The sequence below is a fragment of the Schistocerca nitens genome, chromosome 6 (genome assembly GCF_023898315.1).
Source record: "Schistocerca nitens isolate TAMUIC-IGC-003100 chromosome 6, iqSchNite1.1, whole genome shotgun sequence".
Taxonomy (NCBI): Eukaryota; Metazoa; Arthropoda; class Insecta; order Orthoptera; family Acrididae; genus Schistocerca; species Schistocerca nitens.
In genome coordinates, this window is record NC_064619.1 from 366,708,666 (window position 1) to 366,735,371 (window position 26,706).

General features: G+C 40.5%; 1 protein-coding gene across 1 annotated transcript in view; it reads right to left on the minus strand.

Annotated features, from left to right (window-relative positions):
* LOC126263364 (dynein axonemal heavy chain 10) overlaps positions 1-26,706 on the minus strand; it is a 1,742,213-nt gene that overhangs the window by 635,224 nt on the left and 1,080,283 nt on the right. The window contains exon 41 of the mRNA XM_049960456.1: positions 14,714-14,971. Within this exon, the coding sequence (XP_049816413.1) occupies positions 14,714-14,971 (258 nt within the window). The remainder of the gene's footprint in view (positions 1-14,713; positions 14,972-26,706) is intronic.

The window sequence follows — 26,706 nt, forward strand, 5'->3', positions numbered from 1 at the left end:
GTAAGGACAATGACTAATGAAGGTTGAGGCCAGAAGGGTTACAGGAATGTAGGATATTTTGTAGGGAAAGTTCCGATCTGCGCAGGGAAAGTTCCCATCTGTGCAATTCAGGAAAGCTGGTGTTGGTGGGAAGAATCCGTATGGCATAGGCTGTGAACCAGTCACTGAAATGAAGGATGTTGTGTTAGGCAGCATGCTCAGCAACAGGGTGATCCACTTGTTTCTTGGCCACTGTTTGTAGGTGGCCATTAATGTGGGCAGACAGCTTGTTGGTTGTCATGCCTAAACAGAATGCAGCACAGTGGTTGCAGCTTAACTTGTAGATCACATGACTAGTTTCACATGTAGCCCTGCCTTTGATGGGGTAGGTGATGTTAGTGACTGGACTGGGGTAGGTGGTGGTGGGAGGATAACATTATTTGTGACCGTCTTTTTGTTGTGCCTTTCTTTGACTCAGCATCTCTGCTATATGCTGAGTAGCAACTTTCCTCTTCATAATATTGTTACATTTTATCCTGGGTTTTTCATTGCTTGAGGGACTAATACCTACATCACTCATATTTACAATGGTAATAGCTTTAAAGTGGGGCATTACTGCAATGCTTTCTTTGTACAGAAATATACTCTAAGACATAAAAATGATGCATCATGAAGGAATTATCGAAGTGGGATCGAAATCGGTAAGTGTGATGTACATGTGCAGCAAACAAACGATTACAATTTCAGAAAAATTGGATGATTTATTGAAGAGAAAAAACTTCACAGACTGAGCAAGTCAGTAATGCATAGACCCACCTCTGGCCCTTATGCAAGCAGAGGAACATCGTGCCAAATCCTGTCCAATTAGAGCATTAGATAATGAAAATACTAAACTAACTGGATGGCCCTGCCCATAATGTTTCAAACATTATCAATTGGGGAGAGATCCAGCAATGTTTTTGGTCAAGGTAGGATTTGGCAAGCATGAAGACAAGCAGCAGAAATGCTTGCCCATGCAGGTATTATCTTGCTGAAATTAAAACCCAGGATAGCTCGCCATGAAGGGTAACAAAATAGGGAATAGAATATAGTTAACTTCTCGCTGTGCTGTAAGAGTGCCATGGATGACAACCAAAGTGGTCCTGTAGTGAAATGAAATGGCACGCCAGACCAACACTCCCGGTTGTCAGGCCATATGGTGGGCGGCTGTCACGTTGGTATCCCATGTCTGTCCAGCGCATATCCAGACACGCCTTCAGTGGTCATTGGGCCTGGGACTCAAACTGAAGCAAGCTCATCACTGAAGACAATCCCAATCCAGAGAATGAGGTTACAGTTTTAATGTGCCTGACACCACTGCAAACATACTTCTTGCTGTACAGTGGTCAATGATAGTCAGTGTAAGGGGTGCCATGAGCTCAGCACCCTTTCTAATGGTCCTTGTGTTTACTGAAGCACCAGTTGTATGCTGGATCAATGATAAGGATGAACTGTAGGTCTGATTGCCTCTCTAATGATTGCTCAGTACTCATGTTATGTCATCTTTCTAGGTTAACTGTTTCCTTCTTGATGTTGTGTTTGGCCATGGTTCACTCATTCATGTCAAATTTGTTGAATAGTGCCATTGCTCCTATTCAAATGTTGAGCAGTTCACCAATTACTCTAATCAGCTTCTTAGAGCCCAACTTCACATCCTTTGTCAAATGCTGACACCTATGTATACTGATCATGCACCTATCTGTGAGGCATAGTTACTGTCCAACTGAGTATACGGAGCAAATTTCCAAAGACTTTATGACCTTATATCGTCATGTCTCCTGTTTACCAGCCTTGCTGGCTTTATGGTGATAATTGTGCTGCTGCATCACACATTGATCCATAAGTAGGCAAAGTTTGCAATTGTGCTTTTTTCACTGATACAAGTATGTAACTCCTTCATGGTAAATCGCATTCCCTCACTCCCTCCCCCACTCTACATTAGAGTATATTCGAAAAGAGAGTTCAGCAATTGAATCTTTTCTTTGCTACCTCTCTGTTATCCTTGATTGTCTGCACACTAACTTTAGTGTCACTGACGTTCTATACATATGACTAGGAAGTTTTGGGTTGTGTGAGAAATTTTTTATAAGATTCAGCTGCAGTTATCATTTCTATGCTTTGTCCCACATCTGTTATGTAGTACTCATTCTTTCTTTACACTGTCTGTAACCCTTCCCTCCCATCATGAACTTTTCTACAAGGTACAGATCTATCTAGTGCATGGTAAACTATTCTTTTGGACTCGAGGAACAGTTCTCTCACATTCTCCTGCCCAGTAGTAAGTGTTTTTGAGATTCTCTTTGAAGAATGACATGACTCCCTTTTTATCTTGCTTAAAGAATATGTAAATCTAACTACGTGTTTTAGCTGCACTTTATTCTTTATGTGTCATTTTTGCCACAACTCTCTCATGGTCAGTGATAGCATTTTCAGAGTTGATGTCCTCAAAGGGGTCAGGTCTGTTTGTCACCACTGGATATTGTGTATTCCATCCTGGCTTATTACAATCAAGAGTGGGCTCCCAAATCAATTTTTCAAATAGTTTTCAGAGAAAGTGGTAGTATAATTTCACATGATGTGTGCCCACCACTTACAAAACTGTAATTATTTCAGTCAGTTGTTTCTCTAGTATCATTGCATATCACATTTATTAGTGAGTAGATGTTTTCTTTAAATTTTATGCTTACATCTAGAGGTGTGTGTGTGTGGTGGTCAACAGAAGGACCCAATTGTAAGCTTATGTTCACCATCGATACTGAGTCTTGCCTAAACAGTTTTGCATGCAACTCAAATATCTGTCTTGTTGGATTTGTGTTTCTTGTCAGGTCTGCTGTGACATATACATCATCTCTATTTCTCCTTAGCCTATCCACATAATATACACCCAGATTTAACCTAAAAATTTCAATGCTGTTAATTTAGGGTTTTGGCCAGATCTCTGTACTTGGTATTATATTAGTCCCAGTGTTTCTTATGAATGCTTCACACTCTGGAACTTTGTTGCAAATTCTTCAGCAGTTGATGACTAGTATTTTAAGAGTTTTATTTTTGAAGCCCATTTATTTGGGTTTTACTCTAATACTCCAGGATCTCCTACAGTTGTCATTATCTGGAATGTTTGGAGATTTGTCTAAGCCATGTAGTGCACACCTGATCCATGTAGCAGCACCCGACAGTTCTTAAACCTATTGCAAAAGCCCATGAAGTCACAGTCTAAATTGTCACAAAACTTTCAAAGTGTCTTTTTCAATCAGTCTGCAAGGCTCAGAACCTGAGGACCATAATCAGTTCTGGGGATAAATCTGCAGACTGTGTATTCCTCTGATCTCCTCAGTCATCTACACCACTTTCTGGAATGAACCAAGTATGACCTTAGGGCCCAGACAACAAGCACTGCTGGTTCAAATGTGCACCTGCAGTTGGTTGCATCCTGTTTCGTCAATGTTCAGCAGAACGCCCTCTTCAACATATTGAATGAGGCCTCCAGGTGTACAAGCTGAGTGCAAAAGGTGATGCTACTCATGCCTTCAGCCATTTTCCTAAAGGGTACAATTATTCATCATATCTTTTAACTGCTGATTATTAACAGACCCTTACCCATTGCATTGTTTCTCCGTCATGTGGGACACGGCAGACATCCCAGCAGGTGAAGTATGTCTCCCTGGCTCAGTTTCAGTTTCAGTGGAAGACAGCACTTAAAACTTATTGGAAAAGGGATGGGTGATAAGTTGTCCTTGGTCCCTGCTACATCATACAGGGGCCTTAGATCTACCACTGTGTGTCACACCCACGTGAATCAGCATTGATAGATGTTGTACTTCCTGTAGAGGAGACAGTGTCTATGGAACAGAGTAGTGCATGAGGTACCTTTACTATCTCTAGTAAATGAATCAGGTAGTCTACCCATTACACCCATTTGAAGATGCTCCCAGTCACTTGACAGTAATCCGAGCAATTTCCAGCTTATTACAAACCTCAGCCAACATGATTTCTGCCCAAGAACAGTATTCGCAATGGAGAAGCAGTCTTAACATGTTAAATTTAAATATGGGTGATCACAGATTTTTTTCTGTACTAATATTTAGAGAACAGCCACAACATCCTCAAACCATTATGTATAAAATAAAGTTCCTCTGAATACTAAACAAATGACTTTAAATGAGGGTCACTAATTCTGTTATAATTTCATGATCTGTTATGCAGCAAGGAATTGATTTCCCTTTAAGATTTGAAACTACAACAGGCAAAACAGTGGTTTGTGTTATAAAAAGTGAAAAACCTGGAGAGCATAAACGGGAAAAACCCACCATGGTTCAACAACAAAGTTAGGAAACTACTGCAAAAGCAAAGAGAGCTTCACTGTAAATTTAAACGCAGCCAAAATCTCTCAGTCAATCAGAAGCTAAACAATGTCAAAGTTAGCGTACGGAGGGCTATGTGTGAAGCGTTCAGTGAATTCAAAAGTAAAATTCTATGTACTGACTTGACAGAAAATCCTAGGAAGTTCTGATCTTAACATTCTGTCGCCTGATAAACAAAGTAAGAGCCTACGGAATATCAGACCAGCTGTGTGGCTGGATTCAAGAGTTTCTAGCAAACAGAACACAGCATGTTGCTATCAATGGAGAGACGTCTACGGACGTTAAAGTAACCTCTGGCGTGCCACAGGGGAGTGTTATGGGACCATTGCTTTTCACAATATATATAAATGACCTAGTAGATAGTGTCGGAAGTTCCATGCGGCTTTTCGCGGATGATGCTATAGTATTCAGAGAAGTTGCAGCATTAGAAAATTGTAGCGAAATGCAGGAAGATCTGCAGCGGATAGGCACTTGGTGCAGGGAGTGGCAACTGTCCCTTAACATAGACAAATGTAATGTATTGCGAATACATAGAAAGAAGGATCCTTTATTGTATGATTATATGATAGCGGAACAAACACTGGTAGTAGTTACTTCTGTAAAATACCTGGGAGTATGCGTGCGGAACGATTTGAAGTGGAATGATCATATAAAATTAATTGTTGGTAAGGCAGGTACCAGGTTGAGATTCATTGGGATAGTGCTAAGAAAATGTAGTCCATCAACAAAGGAGGTGGCCTACAAGACACTCATTCGACCTATACTTGAGTATTGCTCATCAGTGTGGGATCCGTACCAGATCGGGTTGACGGAGGAGATAGAGAAGATCCAAAGAAGAGTGGCGTGTTTTGTCACAGGGTTATTTGGTAACCGTGATAGCGTTACGAAGATGTTTAATAAACTCAAGTGGCAGACTCTGCAAGAGAGGCGCACTGCATCGCTGTGTAGCTTGCTCGCCAGGTTTCGAGAGGGTGCGTTTCTGGATGAGGTATCAAATATATTGCTTCCCCCCTACTTATACCTCCCGAGGAGATCACGAATGTAAAATTAGAGAGATTAGAGCATGCACGGAGGCTTTCAGACAGTCGTTCTTCCCGCGAACCATACGCGACTGGAACAGGAAAGGGAGGTAATGACAGTGGCACGTAAAGTGCCCTCCGCCACACACCGTTGGGTGGCTCGCAGAGTATAAATGTAGATGTAGATGTAGATTAAATCAGTAAGTGGATCGAAACAGCATATCCAGACACTCTAGGATGATAATGGCATTGAAACAGAGGATGAAACACGCAAAGCTGAAATACTAAACACCTTTCTCCAAAGCTGTTTCACAGAGAAAAACCACACTGCAGTTCCTTCTCTAAATCCTCGCACAAACAAAAAAGTGCCTGACATCGAAATAAGTGTCCAAGGTATAGAAAATCAATTGAAATCACTCAACAGGGGAAAGTCCACTGGACCTGACGGGATACCAATTCGATTCTACACAGAGTACGCAAAAGAAACTGCCCCCTTCTGACAGCTGTGTACCACAAGTCTCTAGATGAACAGAAGGTTCCAAATGATTGGAAAAGAGCACAGGTATTAGACCACAGGTATTTCCAGTTTTCAAGAAGGGTCGTCGAGCAGATGCGCAAAACTATAGGCCTATATCTCTGACATCGATCTGTTGTAGAATTTTAGGACATGTTTTTTGCTCGTGTATGATGTCATTTCTGGAAACCCAGAATCTACTCTGTAGGAATCAACATGGATTCCGGAAACAGCGCTCGTGTGAGACCCAACTCGCTTTATTTGTTCATGGGACCCAGAAAATATTAGATACAGGCTCCCAGGTAGATGCCATTTTCCTTGACTTCCAGAAGGCATTCGATACAGTTCCGCACTGTCGCCTGATAAAGTAAGAGCTTACGGAATATCAGACCAGAAGTGTAGCTGGCTTTAAGAGTTTTTAGCAAACAGAACACAGCATGTTGTTCTCAATCGAGATACGTCTACAGACAAAGTAACTTCTGGCGTGCCACAGGGGAGTGTTATGGCACCATTGCGTTTCACAATATATATAAATGACCTAGTAGATAGTGTCGGAAGTTCCACATGGCTTTTCGCAGATGATGCTGTAGTATACAGAGAAGTTACAGCATTAGAAAATTGCAGCAAAATGCAGGAAGATCTGCAGCAGATAGGCACTTGGTGCAGGGAGTGGCAACTGACACTTAACATAGACAATTGTAATGTATTGCGAATATATAGAAAGAAGGATCCTTTATTGTATGATTATCGAGTAAAACTGAAGTGATATCAGGTGTTCGCCAGGGAAGCGTCGTGGGACTTCTGCTGTTCCTGATCTATATAAATGACCTGGGTGACAATCTGAGCAGACAATATTAAGTGGATAGGCTAAGGAGAAATAGAGATGATGTATATGTCACAGCAGACCTGACAAGAAACACAAATCCAACAAGACAGATATTTGAGTTGCATGCAAAACTGTTTAGGCAAGACTCAGTATCGATGGTGAACATAAGCTTACAATTGGGTCCTTCTGTTGACCACCACACACACACACCTCTAGATGTAAGCATAAAATTTAAAGAAAACATCTACTCACTAATAAATGTGATATGCAATGATACTAGAGAAACAACTGACTGAAATAATTACAGTTTTGTAAGTGGTGGGCACACATCATGTGAAATTATACTACCACTTTCTCTGAAAACTATTTGAAAAATTGATTTGGGAGCCCACTCTTGATTGTAATAAGCCAGGATGGAATACACAATATCCAGTGGTGACAAACAGACCTGACCCCTTTGAGGACATCAACTCTGAAAATGCTATCACTGACCATGAGAGAGTTGTGGCAAAAATGACACATAAAGAATAAAGTGCAGCTAAAACACGTAGTTAGATTTACATATTCTTTAAGCAAGATAAAAAGGGAGTCATGTCATTCTTCAAAGAGAATCTCAAAAACACTTACTACTGGGCAGGAGAATGTGAGAGAACTGTTCCTCGAGTCCAAAAGAATAGTTTACCATGCACTAGATAGATCTGTACCTTGTAGAAAAGTTCATGATGGGAGGGAAGGGTTACAGACAGTGTAAAGAAAGAATGAGTACTACATAACAGATGTGGGACAAAGCATAGAAATGATAACTGCAGCTGAATCTTATAAAAAATTTCTCACACAACCCAAAACTTCCTAGTCATATGTATAGAACGTCAGTGACACTAAAGTTAGTGTGCAGACAATCAAGGATAACAGAGAGGTAGCAAAGAAAAGATTCAATTGCTGAACTCTCTTTTCGAATATACTCTAATGTAGAGTGGGGGAGGGAGTGAGGGAATGCGATTTACCATGAAGGAGTTACATACTTGTATCAGTGAAAAAAGCACAATTGCAAACTTTGCCTACTTATGGATCAATGTGTGATGCAGCAGCACAATTATCACCATAAAGCCAGCAAGGCTGGTAAACAGGAGACATGACGATATAAGGTCATAAAGTCTTTGGAAATTTGCTCCGTATACTCAGTTGGACAGTAACTATGCCTCACAGATAGGTGCATGATCAGTATACATAGGTGTCAGCATTTGACAAAGGATGTGAAGTTGGGCTCTAAGAAGCTGATTAGAGTAATTGGTGAACTGCTCAACATTAGAATAGGAGCAATGGCACTATTCAACAAATTTGACATGAATGAGTGAACCATGGCCAAACACAACATCAAGAAGGAAGCAGTTAACCTAGAAAGATGACATAACATGAGTACTGAGCAATCATTAGAGAGGCAATCAGACCTACAGTTCATCCTTATCATTGATCCAGCATACAACTGGTGCTTCAGTAAACACAAGGACCATTAGAAAGGGTGCTGAGCTCATGGCACCCCTTACACTGACTATCATTGACCACTGTACAGCAAGAAGTATGTTTGCAGTGGTGTCAGGCACATTAAAACTGTAACCTCATTCTCTGGATTGGGATTGTCTTCAGTGATGAGCTTGCTTCAGTTTGAGTCCCAGGCCCAATGACCACTGAAGGCGTGTCTGGATATGCGCTGGACAGACATGGGATACCAACGTGACAGCCGCCCACCATATGGCCTGACAACCGGGAGTGTTGGTCTGGCGTGCCATTTCATTTCACTACAGGACCGCTTTGGTTGTCATCCATGGCACTCTTACAGCACAGTGAGAAGTTAACTATATTCTATTCCCTATTTTGTTACCCTTCATGGCGAGCTATCCTGGGTTTTAATTTCAGCAAGATAATACCTGCATGGGCAAGCATTTCTGCTGCTTGTCTTCATGCTTGCCAAATCCTACCTTGACCAAAAACATTGCTGGATCTCTCCCCAATTGATAATGTTTGAAACATTATGGGCAGGGCCATCCAGTTAGTTTAGTATTTTCATTATCTAATGCTCTAATTGGACAGGATTTGGCACGATGTTCCTCTGCTTGCATAAGGGCCAGAGGTGGGTCTATGCATTACTGACTTGCTCAGTCTGTGAAGTTTTTTCTCTTCAATAAATCATCCAATTTTTCTGAAATTGTAATCGTTTGTTTGCTGCACATGTACATCACACTTACCGATTTCGATCCCACTTCGATAATTCCTTCATGATGCATCATTTTTATGTCTTAGAGTATATTTCTGTACAAAGAAAGCATTGCAGTAATGCCCCACTTTAAAGCTATTACCATTGTAAATATGAGTGATGTAGGTATTAGTCCCTCAAGCAATGAAAAACCCAGGATAAAATGTAACAATATTATGAAGAGGAAAGTTGCTACTCAGCATATAGCAGAGATGCTGAGTCAAAGAAAGGCACAACAAAAAGACGGTCACAAATAATGTTATCCTCCCACCACCACCTACCCCAGTCCAGTCACTAACATCACCTACCCCATCAAAGGCAGGGCTACATGTGAAACTAGTCATGTGATCTACAAGTTAAGCTGCAACCACTGTGCTGCATTCTGTTTAGGCATGACAACCAACAAGCTGTCTGCCCACATTAATGGCCACCTACAAACAGTGGCCAAGAAACAAGTGGATCACCCTGTTGCTGAGCATGCTGCCTAACACAACATCCTTCATTTCAGTGACTGGTTCACAGCCTATGCCATACGGATTCTTCCCACCAACACCAGCTTTCCTGAATTGCACAGATGGGAACTTTCCCTGCGCAGATCGGAACTTTCCCTACAAAATATCCTACATTCCTGTAACCCTTCTGGCCTCAACCTTCATTAGTCATTGTCCTTACCCATCTAGCCCTTTCCCTGTTCCCATTCCAGCACTACACAGTCACATTACACGAGAAAATGCGAAAAGTGTTAATATGTAGTGAAAACCTAAGAAAACCTCCCTCATTTCACCACCAAACCCAGTCTTTTTACTTCTCACCTTTTCCACAATCAAACAAGTCTCCAGGACTCTGGAACCACTGTTAAATTCTGTATGGTATTTGCTGCTGAGCTGAGTTCCATTTTAACAATAACATTTCTCATATGCCTTGATCAAAAACTTGCGTCCACTAGTTGGAAGAAAACACAAATTACACACATCTACACAAAGGGTAACAGAGGTGTTACACAAAAAAATATCCTATCTCATTGACATCCATATGTTTCAGATTCCTAGAATATGTTGTTGTTGTTGTGGTCTTCAGTCCTGAGACTAGTTTGATGCAGCTATCAATGCTACTCTATCCTGTGCAAGCTTCTTCATCTCCCAGTACCTACAGCAACCTACATCCTTCAGAATCTGCTTAGTGTATTCATCTCTTGGTCTCCCTCTACGATTTTTACCCTCCACGCTGCCCTCCAATGCTAAATTTGTGATCCCTTCTCAAAACATGTCCTACCAACCGATCCCTTCTTCTAGTCAAGTTGTGCCACAAACTTCTCTTCTCCCCAATCCTATTCAATACCTCCTCATTAGTTACGTGATCTACCCACCTTATCTTCAGCATTCTTCTGTAGCACCACATTTCAAAAGCTTCTATTCTCTTCTTGTCCAAACTGGTTATTGTCCATGTTTCACTTCCATACATGGCTACACTCCATACAAATACTTTCAGAAACAACTTTCTGACACTGAAATCTATACTCGATGTTAACAAATTTCTCTTCTTCAGAAACGATTTCCTTGCCATTGCCAATCTACATTTTATATCCTCTCTACTTCGACCATCATCAGTTATTTTACTCCCTAAATAGCAAAACTCCTTGACTACTTTAAGTGTCTCATTTCCTAATCTAATCCCCTCAGCATCACCCGATTTAATTTGACTACATTCCATTATCCTCGTTTTGCTTTTGTTGATGTTCATCTTATATCCTCCTTTCAAGACACTGTCCATTCCGTTCAACTGCTCTTCCAAGTCCTTTGCTGTCTCTGACAGAATTACAATGTCATCGGCAAACCTCAAAGTTTTTACTTCTTCTCCATGAATTTTAATACCTACTCCGAATTTTTCTTTTGTTTCCTTTACTGCTTGCTCAATATACAGATTGAATAACATCGGGGAGAGGCTACAACCCTGTCTCACTCCTTTCCCAACCACTGCTTCCCTTTCATGCCCCTCGACTCTTATAACTGCCATCTGGTTTCTGTACAAATTGTAAATAGCCTTTCGCTCCCTGTATTTTACCCCTGCCACCTTCAGAATTTGAAAGAGAGTATTCCAGTTAACATTGTCAAAAGCTTTCTCTAAGTCTACAAATGCTAGAAACGTAGGTTTGCCTTTTCTTAATCTTTCTTCTAAGATAAGTCGTAAGGTTAGTATTGCCTCACGTGTTCCAACATTTCTATGGAATCCAAACTGATCTTCCCCGAGGTCGGCTTCTACCAGTTTTTCCATTTGTCTGTAAAGAATTTGCGTTAGTATTTTGCAGCTGTGACTTATTAAACTGATAGTTCGGTAATTTTCACATCTGTCAACACCTGCTTTCTTTGGGATTGGAATTATTATATTCTTCTTGAAGTCTGTGGGTATTTCGCCTGTCTCATACATCTTGCTCACCAGATGGTAGAGTTTTGTCATGACTGGCTCTCCCAAGGCCATCAGTAGTTCTAATGGAATGTTGTCTACTCCCGGGGCCTTGTTTCAACTCAGGTCTTTCAGTGCTCTGTCAAACTCTTCACGCAGTATGTTATCTCCTGTTTCGTCTTCATCTACATCCTCTTCCATTTCCATAATATTGTCCTCAAGTACATTGCCCTTGTATAAACCCTCTATATACTCCTTCCACCTTTCTGCCTTCCCTTCTTTGCTTAGAACTGGGTTGCCATCTGAGCTCCTGATATTCATACAAGTGGTTCTCTTCTCTCCAAAGGTCTCTTTATTTTTCCTGTAGGCAGTATCTATCTTACCCCTAGTGGTACAAGCCTCTACATCCTTAGATTTGTCCTCTAGCCATCCCTGCTTAGCCATTTTGCACTTCCTGTCGATCTCATTTTTGAGATGTTTGTATTCCTTTTTGCCTGCTTCATTTACTGCATTTTTATATTTTCTCCTTTCATCAATTAAATTCAATATTTCTTCTGTTACCCAGGGATTTCTATTAGCCCTCGTCTTTTTACCTACTTGATCCTCTGCTGCCTTCACTACTTCATCCCTCAGAGCTACCCATTCTTCTTCTACTGTATTTCTTTCCCCCATTCCTGTCAATTGTTCCCTTATGCTCTCCCTGAAACTCTCTACAACCTCTGGTTTAGCCAGTTTATCCAGGTCCCATCTCCTTAAATTCCCACCTTTTTGCAGTTTCTTCAGTTTCAATCTGCAGTTCATAACCAATAGATTGTGGTCAGAATCCACATCTGCCCCTATGTTATGAGCTCAAACATGATGAGTTATCTTAAACAGATTATGGAGGAACCACACTGATGGTGTACAGTGGATGGATAAAGATATGAAAGTGCAAAAAACAAAACACATTACCATGTCCCTCACAGTTACACTCGGCGCGTACCTGTCTAAAACGCATTTTATGATTGCCTTGAACTTTTTCCATAAAAACTCAACATTGTCAGTGTCAGAACAGAAATTTTCATTTTGATCTCTTAGGTAGTCTGAAATCTGCCTCCTATTACTGTTGCTAAACAGATAAACCTTCCTCCCTTTTTTTATATTCCTATTTACTTCCATATTCACGGATGCTCCAATGGCCTTATGATCACTGATTCCCTGTTCTGTGCGTACAGAGTCGAAAAGTTCGGGTCTCTTTGTTATAAGTAGGTCCAAGACGTTATCTCCATGAGTCAATTCTCTATTTAATTTCTCGAGGTAATTTTTGGATAGTGCACTCAGTATAATGTCACTCGATACTCTGTACCTACCACCTGTCCTAAACACCTGAGTGTCCCAGTCTATATCTGGTAAATTGAAATCCCCACCTAAGCCTATAACACGCTGAGGAAATTTATGTCAAATGTACTCCAGATTTTCTCTCAGTTGTTCTGCCACTAATGCTGCTGAGTCGGGAGGTCGGTAAAAGGAGCCAATTATTAACCTAGCTTGGTTGTTGAGTATAACCGCCACCCATAATAATTCACAGGAACTATCTACTTCTATTTCACTACAGGATAAACTACTACTAACAGCAACAAACACGCCACCACCGGTTGCATGCATTCTATCCTTTCTAAACACAGTCTGTGCCTTTGTAAAAATTTTGGCAGAATTTATCTCTGGCTTCAGCCAGCTTTCCATACCTATAACGATTTCAGCTTTGGTGCTTTCTGTCAGTGCTTGAAGTTCTGGTAATTTACCAATGCAGCTTCGACAGTTTACTATTACAATACCAATTGCTGCTAGGTCCCCGCATTTCCGGATGTTGCTCCACACCCTTTGAGGCTGTTGCCCTTTCTGTAGTTGCTCGAGCCATCTAAGCTAAAAAACTGCCCAGTCCATGCCACGCAAGCCCTGCTACCAGTGTAGCCACCTGCTGTGTGTAGTGGACTCTTGACCTATCCAGCAGAACCCAAAACCCCACCACCCTATGGTGCAAGTCGAGGAATCTGCAGCCCACAAGGTCGCAGAACCGTCTCAGCCTCCAATTCAGACCCTCCACTCAGCTGTGTACCAAAGATCTGCAGTCAGTCCTGTCGATGATGCTGCAGATGGTGAGCTCTGCTTTCATCCTGCTAGCAAGACTGGCAGTCTTCACCAAATCAGATAGCCGCCGGAAGCCAGAGAGGATTTCCTCCGATCCATAGTGACACACATCATTGGTGCCGACATGAGCAACCACCACAAGAAATTCAGTGTAAATTCTAGAAACACTTGGCCTTCAACTGTATCAAACACCCGATATTTTATGTACAAGTGCGAGAGAGTGAGAACATTTCTATTGATCCACTTGTTTCTATGTGCAGGTCAGGAGTTTGTTATTAGAAGACTGTAAGAAGGGCAAGTCACTGATGATGGCAGGTATTTGCCGCCAGTGCCACAGAAGACATGATGAAAACTCAGGGAATAATTATGTAATATTCTTTGATGTGTTAGTGTCTGTGGTGCTTGTAAAAAAGATTAATGAACAATTGAATATAGATTTCTATGGACATTCATTTATTTGAATCGCTTGATATTAAAGACTTTTTTTTTCACACCTTAGCTCTGCATGAGGCAGGATGCATGTGATGTCCATAAATTATTGGATTGTTACTATGATATTGAACTTGTGTTTTATCAAGTCTGATGTTTTAAGACACCAGTTGGCTTGTCAGAGTTTACTTACTTATGAGAAAAAGAGTAAATGTTGCTTTGTGTTGAAAGATGAAAATATACCAAGAATGAACTGAAAGAACTGAAAGAATCGGCTGCACACAATACGAGAAGTCAACTGCGAGAGACGTGTGAGTCTTGCACCTCAGAACCACACTGTCTAGTGTCATCCAAAAAACATTAGTGTGTGCTAAAGATGAACACTGTAGCAAAAGTTTATCCCAGCAAAATTCATGTAGCCTCAACAAACAGAGCCCTTTTGTTTGCTGCATTGGTTTTGCTGAGATGTAATATCTTCTTGTACTGATCTTTTATATATTCATCATGTATACCATTGAGTAAGCTGCATGACATCCCCTAAACTTTTTCATTTAATTTAAAAGACATGTAAAATATAAAATTTATCTAATAATATGTATTTAAATCTACCTAACTATTTAGTATTAACTGCTGCCAACAGTGCCATAAGCTAAGTTAGGAATGTCTTGGTAAAAAATTTGTTTGCAAACACTTGCATAATTTAAATAATACATAGATATGACTAAAGAAATTTTAAAATACTGTATGTATTAATTATTCATTCCATACCATATTCAGTGGTGTCTGTGGTATCATTGTCTTCAGAGGTGCAAATTGGTCATAACCAAATACTCCTTCATGTATAAACCGAAGTCCGTCAGGCACATACCGCTCAAATAATTCATTCAGAGCCAATTTTTGTTTTGCGTCTGTTCTCATTGACAACCAGCGTGACCAGTATGGTTGGTAACCAAGATTTTTTGGATCCACATAAACCATACCAGCACGTGACACAGTTGCTGGGGATGCATACTGAAGATCTCCCACCTGTAATAATTCTCAAAAATGAAGAGTACGAATTGCAAAATTAGTAGTATATAATAATGCAATAACTAATACTTTCAATTTACAGTACATATATCAATAAACATTCAATAAAATTTCATTTTATATATATGAACTTACTATTGACTCTTTCTGTGGTAACCCCTATATCTCTACAGATCTCAATAATCCAATGGAAAATTATGTTGTAACTTTTGCACCCATACCCAGCAGCAATAGGCATGAGTTTGCAGCTAATCTCACACCACTGATTGTGCTACTAGTGTGAGACCTTATCATGTCTCTAGAGCAAACGCTCTGGCTGTAGTTTGCAAATAAAGGAAGAAAGTAATACTTGGGTTTAACATCCCATCAAAGATAATGTCACCAGAGGTGGAGAACAAGCTGAAACTGGGGAAGAATGGTGAAGTACATCAGCTGTGCTCTTTCAAAGCAAAAATCCTGTCAGCCACCTCAAGTGATTTTGGAATAACAAGGGTCACCTAAGCCAGATGGTTTGATTAGGAATTGAATCACTGACCTCCAGTGTATGAGTCCAGTAACTTTCCACTATGTAATACCACTCAGCCACAAATGAGAAGGATAGCTCCACATCCTCCAGCACATGCCATGTTCACTTTAAATGGCACTGGGATGTTCTTGCTGTGCTATTTTATCGAATCCTCATTACAGACTTGCATACTCATTGGCTTCTAGTTAGTTACATGATTCATTGATCAATCTCATGGTAACCATTATGATGTGGAATGTGTCAAGTGCATAAGAAATGCAGACATGAACCAAGGTTTTTTCCTTTCTTTTTTAAAAAAAAAAAAATAGCTTAAAATTTTTATTACTTACCCCCTTCCCTTAAATGGCACAAAATGCATGTATTATACCTATATACACTCCTGGAAATTGAAATAAGAACACCTTGAATTCATTGTCCCAGGAAGGGGAAACTTTATTGACACATTCCTGGGGTCAGATACATCACATGATCACACTGACAGAACCACAGGCACATAGACACAGGCAACAGAGCATGCACAATGTCGGCACTAGTACAGTGTATATCCACCTTTCGCAGCAATGCAGGCTGCTATTCTCCCATGGAGACGATCGTAGAGATGCTGGATGTAGTCCTGTGGAACGGCTTGCCATGCCATTTCCACCTGGTGCCTCAGTTGGACCAGCGTTCGTGCTCGACGTGCAGACCGCGTGAGACGACGCTTCATCCAGTCCCAAACATGCTCAATGTGGGACAGATCCGGAGATCTTGCTGGCCAGGGTAGTTCACTTACACCTTCTAGAGCACGTTGGGTGGCACGGGATACATGCAGACGTGCATTGTCCTGTTGGAACAGCAAGTTCCCTTGCCGGTCTAGGAATGGTAGAACGATGGGTTCGATGACGGTTTGGATGTACCGTGCACTATTCAGTGTCCCCTCGACGATCACCAGTGTGTACGGCCAGTGTAGGAGATCGCTCCCCACACCATGATGCCGGGTGTTGGCCCTGTGTGCCTCGGTCGTATGCAGTCCTGATTGTGGCGCTCACCTGCACGGCACCAAACACGCATACGACCATCATTGGCACCAAGGCAGAAGCGACTCTCATCGCTGAAGACGACACGTCTCCATTCGTCCCTCCATTCACGCCTGTCGCGACACCACTGGAGGCGGGCTGCACGATGTTGGGGCGTGAGCGGAAGACGGCCTAACGGTGTGCGGGACCGTAGCCCAGCTTCATGGAGACGGTTGCGAATGGTCCTCGCCGATACCCCAGGAGCAACAGTGTCCCTAATTTGCTGGGAAGTGGCGGTGTGGTCCCCTACGGGACTGCGTAGGATCCTACGGTCTTGGCGTGCATCCGTGCGTCGCTGCAGTCCGGTCCCAGGTCGACGGGCACGTGCACCTCCCGCCGACCACTGGCGACAACATCGATGTACTGTGGAGACCTCACACCCCACGTGTTGAGCAATTCGGCGGTACGTCCACCCGGCCTCCCGCATGCCCACTATATGCCCTCGCTCAAAGTCCGTCAACTGCACATACGGTTCACGTCCACGCTGTCGCGGCATGCTACCAGTGTTAAAGACTGCGATGGAGCTCCGTATGCCACGGCAAACTGGCTGACACTGACGGTGGCGGTGCACAAATGCTGCGCAGCTAGCGCCATTCGACGGCCAACACCGCGATTCCTGGTGTGTCCGCTGTGCCGTGCGTGTGATCATTGCTTGTACAGCCCTCTCGCAGTGTCCAGAGCAAGTATGGTGGGTCTGACACACCGGTGTCAATGTGTTCTTTTTTCCATTTCCAGGAGTGTATTATTTATTTTTAAAACTATTACTGCTGTCTGTCAGACATTTTATTAGCAATTATTCTGATTGCAGAAGTTGCTGAACCTAGTCACTATAGGAGATCCAACATATGAATTTTCCAATTAAGATTCTCATCTATATGTACACCCAAAAACTTAGTATGCTCTACCCTAGTTACCGACTTCTGTTGGTGTGTTATATTTATTGAATGAACTGTATTCCTTGCAGTAGAAAATTGGAAGCACTGTGTTTCTTCAAAGTTCAGAGCAAGCCTATTCACAGAAAACCAATCAATAACTTTTCCTAAGACACTATTTGTATAATATTCTATTGTAGTTCCTTTTACTGGATTAATAATGATGCTTGTATCATCAGCAAACAGTGTTAGTTTATTTTCTTGTTTCAGATAAGAAGGGAGGTCATTCACAGATATCAAGAATAGAAGGGGACCCATGATTGAACCCTGTGGAAAACCTAAAGTTAGATGAAGTAGGAAACTTCCTTAAATCACTCAAACTATATAAAAAAACTTTTTGCTTCCCATTGTGTAGATATGACTTAAATCACTCATATGCTGTTCTATTTATAACATGGAATTGTAATTTCTGTAACATACTGTCATTATTCACACAATCAAATCCAAAGATGTCTTCAATGAATCTGAACCAGGTGAGGGGTTTAGGATTCTGGGTGTTTATGAAGGATGAGAAATGTCCTGCCCACTATCCTTCCCACCCCTCCCACAGTGTTATTCTGCCATAGACAATACACTCATTCATCCTTACACAACCCCTGTTCCCAAATCCCTTACCTCATGGCTCATACCCCTGTAATAGACCTAGTTGCAAGACCTGTCCCATACATCCTCCCATCACCACCTACTCCAGTCTGGTCACTAACGTCACCTAACCCATCAAAGGCAGGGCTACCTGTGAAACCAGTCATGTGGTCTACAAGCTAGGCTGCAATCACTGTGCTGCAGTCTATGTAGGCATGACAACCAACAAACTGTCTTTCCTCATAAATGGCCACCGACAAACTGTAGCCAAGAAACATGTGGACCACATTGTTGCTGAACACGCTGCACAAGATGATACCCATAATTTCAATGACTGCTTCACAGTTTGTGCCATATGAATTCTTCCCACCAACACCAGCTTTTCTGTATTGCGCAGGTAGGAACTTTCCCTGCAATACATCCTACATTCCCATAACCCTCCTGTCCTCAACCTTCGTTAGTCACTGTCCTCACCCATCAAGCCCCTTCCCTGTTCCCATTCCAGCACTACACAGCTGTCATTCCACCACCACACCTAGTTTTTTCTATTTATTTATTTTACTTTATTTTATTTTTTATTTATTTCTCTCTATTTCTATCCTTTTCCACTACCCCCCCCCCCCCCCCCTCTCCCCTGCCTGCCACCCAACCTGCAGTAGTCTCTAGTTATTCACTAAACAGCTTGATGGAGTATTAAATTTTTTAACTTCTAAAAGTAATGAAATCATACTAAGTGGAGATTTTATATTAAGTTTTCTGGAGGATAGTCACTCAATATCCATACTAGAGTCTCTTAACGTTTCTTATAATCTCATTCACTTAGTACGTACAGTTTCCAAGCAGGGTTATGGGTACCAGCACCACTGCTATTGATAACATTTTCATAGATACTACCACACTAGCAAATAACAGTATACATCCAAGATTTAATGGCCTTTCATATCATGATGCCCAGTTGCTTGCATTTAATATAGTGGGGTCTGATTCAACTTACAACAGGATGTGGGAAACTGTACAAATAATAATTGAAACAGGAATTGAATGTATAAAAAACTGTTTGAGGAATACAGACTGGAAAGATGTGTACAATTCACCCAGGATAAATGAAAAATGACGGTCATTGGTCACATTGAAAACTGCTGGCCTTAGAAAGTAATCAAAGCAAATAGATTAAATGTTTCAAAACCTTGGATTACAAATGGAATAAAAGTATCTTGCAAAACAAAAATAAGACCGTACTTAATGTCAAGGGAAAATGATGACTACAGAGCTAAATCGCATTACAAATTATGTTGTAAAATTCTAAACAAAGTAATTAGAACCTCTAAATGTATTCACTTTCAAGAAAAAAATAAATGCCTCTAATAACAAGATAAAAACCATATGGAACATAGTAAAAAGTGAAACATGAAAAACTAATCAAGCAAATGAGGAAGTCATGTTAAATGTAAATGTGTTGATCAGAGATACCTCCAAAATTGCAGACATTTTCAACAATTTTTTCCTTTCAGCAGCATACAACTAATGTTTGCATAGTTCCTCAGAAGACACCTTAAAATATTTAAAAAATGCATTTCCAGAGAAGTTTGACAAAATTCAACTATATCCTACTTCACCAAATGAGATTTTTAATATTATTAGCTCTCTTAAAAACAAATGTTTCAGTGGTTATGATGAAATCAGCAGTACCATAGTTAAATGTTGCTCTTCAGAACTTTGTGACATACTGCTTATGCAGGTTAGGTTAGTATTTTTTAACATCCCGTCGACAACGAGGTCATTAGAGACGGAGCACAAGCTCGGGTTAGGGAAGGATGGGGAAGGAAATCGGCTGTGCCCTTTCAAAGGAACAATTCCGGCATTTGCCTGAAACGATTTAGGGAAATCACGGAAAACCTAAATCAGGATGGCTGGAGATGGGATTGAACCGTCATCCTCCCAAATGCAAGTCCAGTGTGCTAACCACTGCGCCACCTCGCTCGGTTTACTTATGTAATGAATCCCTCCACAGTGGTACTTTTCCAGATAAGCTTAAATATGCTATTGTTAAAGCATTACACAAAAGGGAGACAAATCATTAGTGGGAAACTTCCATCCCATTTCATTATTGGTAATATTTTCAAAAGTGTTTGAAAGGGTTATGTACAATAGACTTTATAAACACGTAGTACAGATAAATATTCCCAATCACAATCAGTTTGGATTTCGGAAAGGATTGTCAACTGATCAAGCTATATTCATGTTTACAGATGATATATTAGAATCAATAAATCAAAAGTTATTACCACTTGGAATATTCTGTGATCTGGCTAAAGCTTTTGATTGTGTTAAACATGATATCCTTATAAAAAAGATAAAATATAATGCGATAAAAGGAGTAGCAGGCTCATGGTTCTCATCCTACCTTTTAATAGAAAAAAGTGTGTGTCTGTATCGGGCTTACCACATAACAATAGTCATTCAAAATACGAAAACATCAGACAAGGGGTTCTATTTTAGGTCCCTTGTTGTTCCTATTATATATTAATGACCTTCCATATGCAGTGTCACAAAATGCAAATTTTGTCTTATTTCCAGATGATACAAGTATTGGTATGAAAAACAGTACCTGTGATCTCACTGAGCAATCAGCTAAAGAAATATTTGTAAGTATCAATGGGTGGTTCACAGCAAATGAATTGGTACTGAATTTTGGCAAGACACAGTACATACAGTTTAGTACCTCACAAAGAATACCTGACCCTATAAGTATAATGTATTCAAACAATGAAATTAATGATTTTATATTCTATAAACAGATTGTAATAATACGATGAAAGTGTGGTTTTTGTGCAAACATACGCTTTTTTAAATGTAACAATGTCTGCTGATGTTAAAAAAATAGTGGTTACGGAGAGAGATAATGTGAATTGTCCAGAGCTGAAGTAATTATCATTTAGCCACATCAGAATTTATATGCCCAGTAACACGTGCAGGTATGGATGCATGTGTGTTAGTAAAATGTTGTGGCAGTTGAGGAACATTGATCCAATGTTAATTCCTTTGAATTTTGGTATACAGCTTAATATTCTCCTTGTCTCCACAGTGATGTACTACAGTGCCATCATGGGTGCACTGGCAATTCTCTCTTCATTGTGACTTCTCCTCCAAAGACGTCCATTTAAAAATGCAAGTCCTTGTCACATCAGGAGATGGAGAACAGGATGTAGCTACGTACAAGAATGAAAACTTGTGACTTCCACATATTATAACATTTAATTAACAACATACTGGGAGAGTGCAGTTACATACGTCTTTATCACAACAGCTCAAAAGACCAACATACACTGAGATACGTGAAAAAAATGAGGTACGTAATATACTTGATAGTTTACCCTTAAACTTTCTGTTAACTTACTGAGATAATCATATCTCTCTACAATATCTTTGCCGCATAGGGACAATACAAATATTTATTTATATGTGTAGGCTATTTATAGAACCTACACACAAACTAAGTCAGGTGAATTAGAATGTCAGTGGTGTTTGTTGCAGGATTCTAGTGTGAGCCATTTATGAGATATGGCATTTTGAAAAGTTCCCACAACAATACTTGTACATTACCTGTGGTAGCACATACTAAACATCAACATAAATGCATACATTATTTACATGGATTCTGACCAGTAACAAGACAACTGAGCATCACAGGTTGTGTTCAAAATAACCACTGGCAGCTGCAATACATGCTTCCAGTCTGGTACAGAAAGACTATGGCACACATGCTAGCACTTCAGATGAGATGTCTGAGCGGATGGAGTACTATGTCATTGTATACAATCATGTGTAGTTGGTACATAATTTAGACAGCATCTTTCAGCTTTTCCCACAGAAGGAAGTCTACAGGTGTGACAACCAAGGAATGGGCTGGCCAAGCTAAGGTCCATTGCATCCAACCCAACAATCTGGAAACAATTTATGAAGACATGCTGTAGTACTTCACGCACTACAGGCTCAACAGCTATTATTCTGGGACCACAGGTTCCTTCTAGTCTGCAGAGGAATGTCTTCTAGCATCTGTGGAGGGCTGTGGTGTGCATTCAGTGTACCATCTACAATAAAAGGGTCTATCAGCTGTTGGTTCATTATCCCACACTCCACGAGCACTGACATTCCATCTGACAAAGCCAACTGGTATTGTCTACAGACCGACAATGCATGTTTTAGCAGTTTACCTGGCAATTATGGGTAAATGTGGTGTCATTACTAAACAAGATAAACGATACACATGGAGTATCCCGTCTTAATGCCCAAGTGCAGAAGTTAACATGATTCTCATAACCATTTCCATGCAGCTCCTGATGAAGAGAGATTTGACAGGGATGGAACATATGTCAATGGAGAATGCATAGGACACTTGCTTGATGTATGCCACTTCCTCACGTCATTGGGTGGGAGCTAACATGCTGATCAACTGCAACAGTAGCAAGAACATTAATTTTACCCTCTTTTGTCATCACTTGTTTTGTACTATTATGTTGCCTAGGTGTTACACAACCACTTTCAAATAACTGGTTGAAGAGGTTGATAAATAATTACCCAGATATTTGACATCTATTGGGACATCTTGCTGCATACACCATAAAACAACAAACTGCTGAAATTGTAAAAGCTGAACAAAGCTCCAGTGCCCAATGGAATCTCAGTTAGATGCTGTATCGAATTTGCAGCTGATTTAGTCCCTCTGATAACTATAATCTATTATAGAGCTCTCAAAATGAACAACTGTGCACAGTTCTTGGAAAAAGGCACAGGTCAGATCTGTCTACAAGAAGGATAATAGAAGTGATCCACAAAACTACCATCCAGCATTCTTGACATCCATTTATAGTAGAATCTTAGAACATATTCTGAGCTCAAACATAATGAGGTATCGTGAACAGAATGACCTCCTCAATACCAACAAGCACGAATTCCAAAACATCGATCATGTGAAACCTAACTCGCACTTTCCTCACATGACATACTAAAAGCCTGTGATCAAGGCAATCAGGTAGATACAAAATTGTTAAGGCTTTCATGGCCACTTGTTGACAAACTGCCTATTGGCTTCTGTCTCGGGTTCTTCGGCCGACGTTCATCTAATGATTTTTCTGACGTTTCGCCAGCACGAGTGGCTGGCATTGTCAAAGCTTCACCCTCCATTGCCGGTGGTGAACTGGACCAGTTTCATTCAGACAGATATTGGTAAGATTTCAAAATGGTGCAAAGATTGGCAACTTGCTTCAAATTTTCAGAAATGTAAAATTTTGTGCTTCACAAAAACACATAGTAATCTAAGACATAATATCAATGAGTTACTGCTGGAATCAGCCAACTTATACAAATATCTGGGTTAACTTTTTGTAGGGACATGAAATGGAATTATCACATAGGTTCGTCGGGGGTAAAGCAGTGGTAGACATCACATTATTGGTAGAATACTGGGGTAGTGCAATCAGTCTACAAAAGAGATTTCTTACAAATAACTCATCCAACCAGTTCTAGAATATTGCTCAAGTGTGTGGGACATGTACCAGGCAGGGCTCACAGGGGAGAAAGCGCAGCACAAATGGTCACTGGTTTGTTTGATCAACAGGAGAGTGTCGCAGAGGTACTGAAGGAACTGAACTAGAAGATTCTTGAAGATAGACATAAACTATTATGAGAAAGCCTATTAACAAAATTTCAAGAACCAGCTTTAAATGATATACTACAACCCTGTACTTATTCCTCACATAGGTATCATCAAGATAGGATTTGAATTATTACTGCACACATGGAGGCAGTCAAACATTAATTTTTCTCATGCTCCATGCATTAATGGAACAGAAAAAAACCCTAACAACTGGTAAAATGGAATGTACCTGCTGTTATGCACCTCACTATGGTTTTCTGAGTATAAATGTTGATGTAGATTTAGAAACTGCATTCTTCCTCACTCTGCATACATTATGAGCACGTCAGCTATTTCTGCATTGGTAAATCCCTTCATTCATTTTCAACCTACTTCTTGGACTGTTACACAATAACTGACCAGCAAGTCACAATGCACTCAAGGGACACACAAGCACTCTGTAAGCAAACAGAACAACTTTGTACCTAGCAACTACACAGACTGAATGGCACAAGCACTTATTGGTGTGGAAACTTTTCACAATATGATATCTTGTAAATGGCTCACATTGTAATGCTCCAACAAACACTACCGATTTTCTAATTTACACACCTTTTAGTTTGTAATGTCAACAGCCATTGTTCCATTCACAAAGTGTATGATTGCACAAAATAATCTACTTCCTAAGTATTATTACAACTTGTGAGCCCCTGACTACCAACCCATTCTGTGAAAACCAGACATGAATATCACTTTCCATTTCTGTAATACTTGTGCTGCAATTTTTCGGCGGTTCAGCTTGATGCGTAAAACTAACACATTCAGTTACTTACAATTACTACCCCTGTAAGTCAAAAGGCTGTAGATTGTGATTAAAAAAAGTGAGTATTCATGGAAATTTAGTGTGAAACTGTTTTCTGCTTAAGAGGTTATTTCCCAGGATCTCTTTGGAGGAAAGTGAGGTTTAAAGAGTTCTGCATATCCACTCCAAATGTAAGTCTAACAACAAGGGAGTATGGGATGAGGCTCACCAATTTGGCTAAAACTATCTGAGCAGAAGCAGGTGGATTCTCATTTCAGGTTCCTAGAATATTTCATCTGTGTGGATCATAGGAAAAGGAAAACACTCTCTACAGATTTATTCATCTACCCCAAGAAAGCCCATTAACAAAGTTTCAAGAAGCATCTTCAAATGATTACTCTAGGGATATACTACGAGTACAATGACCTATGTATCGCTCATACAGGGATTGTGAGGATAAGATTAGAATAATTACAGCATGCACACAGGCATTCATAGAATCATTCTTTCCACACTCCATATGCGAAGGGAACAGGAAGAAATCCTAATTACTGGTACAATCGGACATACCCTCTGCCCTGCACCTCATGGTGGTTTGCATAGTATAGAAAAGGAAGAAAGTTTTGTTGTTAGGCAGTTCTCATGCCAGAGGTGTAGGCCAACTTCTGCAGGAGGAATTAGGACCAGAATACCAGGTCACAAATTTTTTTCAAACCAAGTGCTAGTCTGGATCAGGTGACAGAGGATTTAGGTTCACTCTGTAAAGGATTTACCAGGGAAGACACCGTGGTTATTGTGGGAGGGCCAGGGAACAGCATCGACAGAGATCCTGGGTACAGTATAGAGTGTGACCTGGTAAAGATTGTGTCGGCATCGAGACACACCAATGTTGAATTTGTATCTGTCCTGAGACGCCATGACCGGCCTCATTTGAACTCTTCTGTTGGGAGAGTTAATTTGGAGTTGGAACGGCTGCTTGGGTCGGGTGCGGGGGCTCATATTGGTGTGGTTCCTGTTGATTATCTCAGTAGGTGGGACTATACCAGGCACGGCCTACATCTCAACAGGAAAGGGAAGGGGAAACTGGCTGGGGTAATAGCAGGAAATTTAAGGGGGGGAGGCACTGCCATGAATGGTAAAATACCAGTGGTTTCAGGTGTTGGAGAAGCACCTTTTTTAGGATAGGTAAGACAGAAAGATGTCAAGTTCTACGAGAGGTCAGGATTGAAACAAATCTTCAGTTTAGGAAAGAAATTAAACAGCACAATTCTAGCACATTGGATCACCAATCACAGCTATCAATTATAAATTTTCACCAATCACCGGAAATTTTATCTCCACCAAGTTGGATCTCAGTCCTAGGTAATTGCATTGATGAATTAAAGTCACCCAACCCAGTTGCCATAATCTGCCTCTCTGAACACCGTGTGACCACTGGTATAGGAACTAGGCCTAAGCACAATGAGAAACTCAGACAGGAGAGTACTGCAAATGTTAGAATAAGGAAAGGTTCTCATAAAAGTATAATTAAAAATAATGTAAGTATATTTCATCAAAATATTGGGAGTTTAAAGAATAAAGGAGATGAGCTTCTGGTTTGTTTAGAAGATTTAGAAGCTGAGAATGAAATAGATATACTATGCCTGTCTGAGCATCACATTGTTACTGATATGGATAAGGTAAATGTAAGTGGATATAAGCTCTCTGCACATGTAATGAGAGAAAATATGGAGAAAGGAGGAGTTGCCATATATGTCAAAAGTTATCATTGTGCAAAAAGTATAGAAACAAAAAAGTTTTGTGTAGAGAAACATATAGAAGCATGTGCCTGTGAGCTTAAATTAAATAAAGGCACATTTATAATTGTAACTGTATATAGGTCCCCATCAGGAAATTTTCATCTATTTCTGAAAAATTTGGACTCCTTGTTGTGCTATCTGTCAGACAGGGGGAAGCAAATTATTATTTGTGGGGACTTCAATGTAGATTCTCTGAAAGAGGGTAATAGGAAAAATGACCTTGAAGTATTACTCGGTTCTTTCAATTTGACACCCGTTATTGATTTTCCTACTCGGGTGGTAAAGGATAGCAGCTCACTGATAGATAACTTCTTTATAGACCAAGATAAGTTTAACCAGATAAATGCTCAGCCTGTTGAGAATGGTCTTTCTGATCATGGTGCACAGCTAGTTACAATATA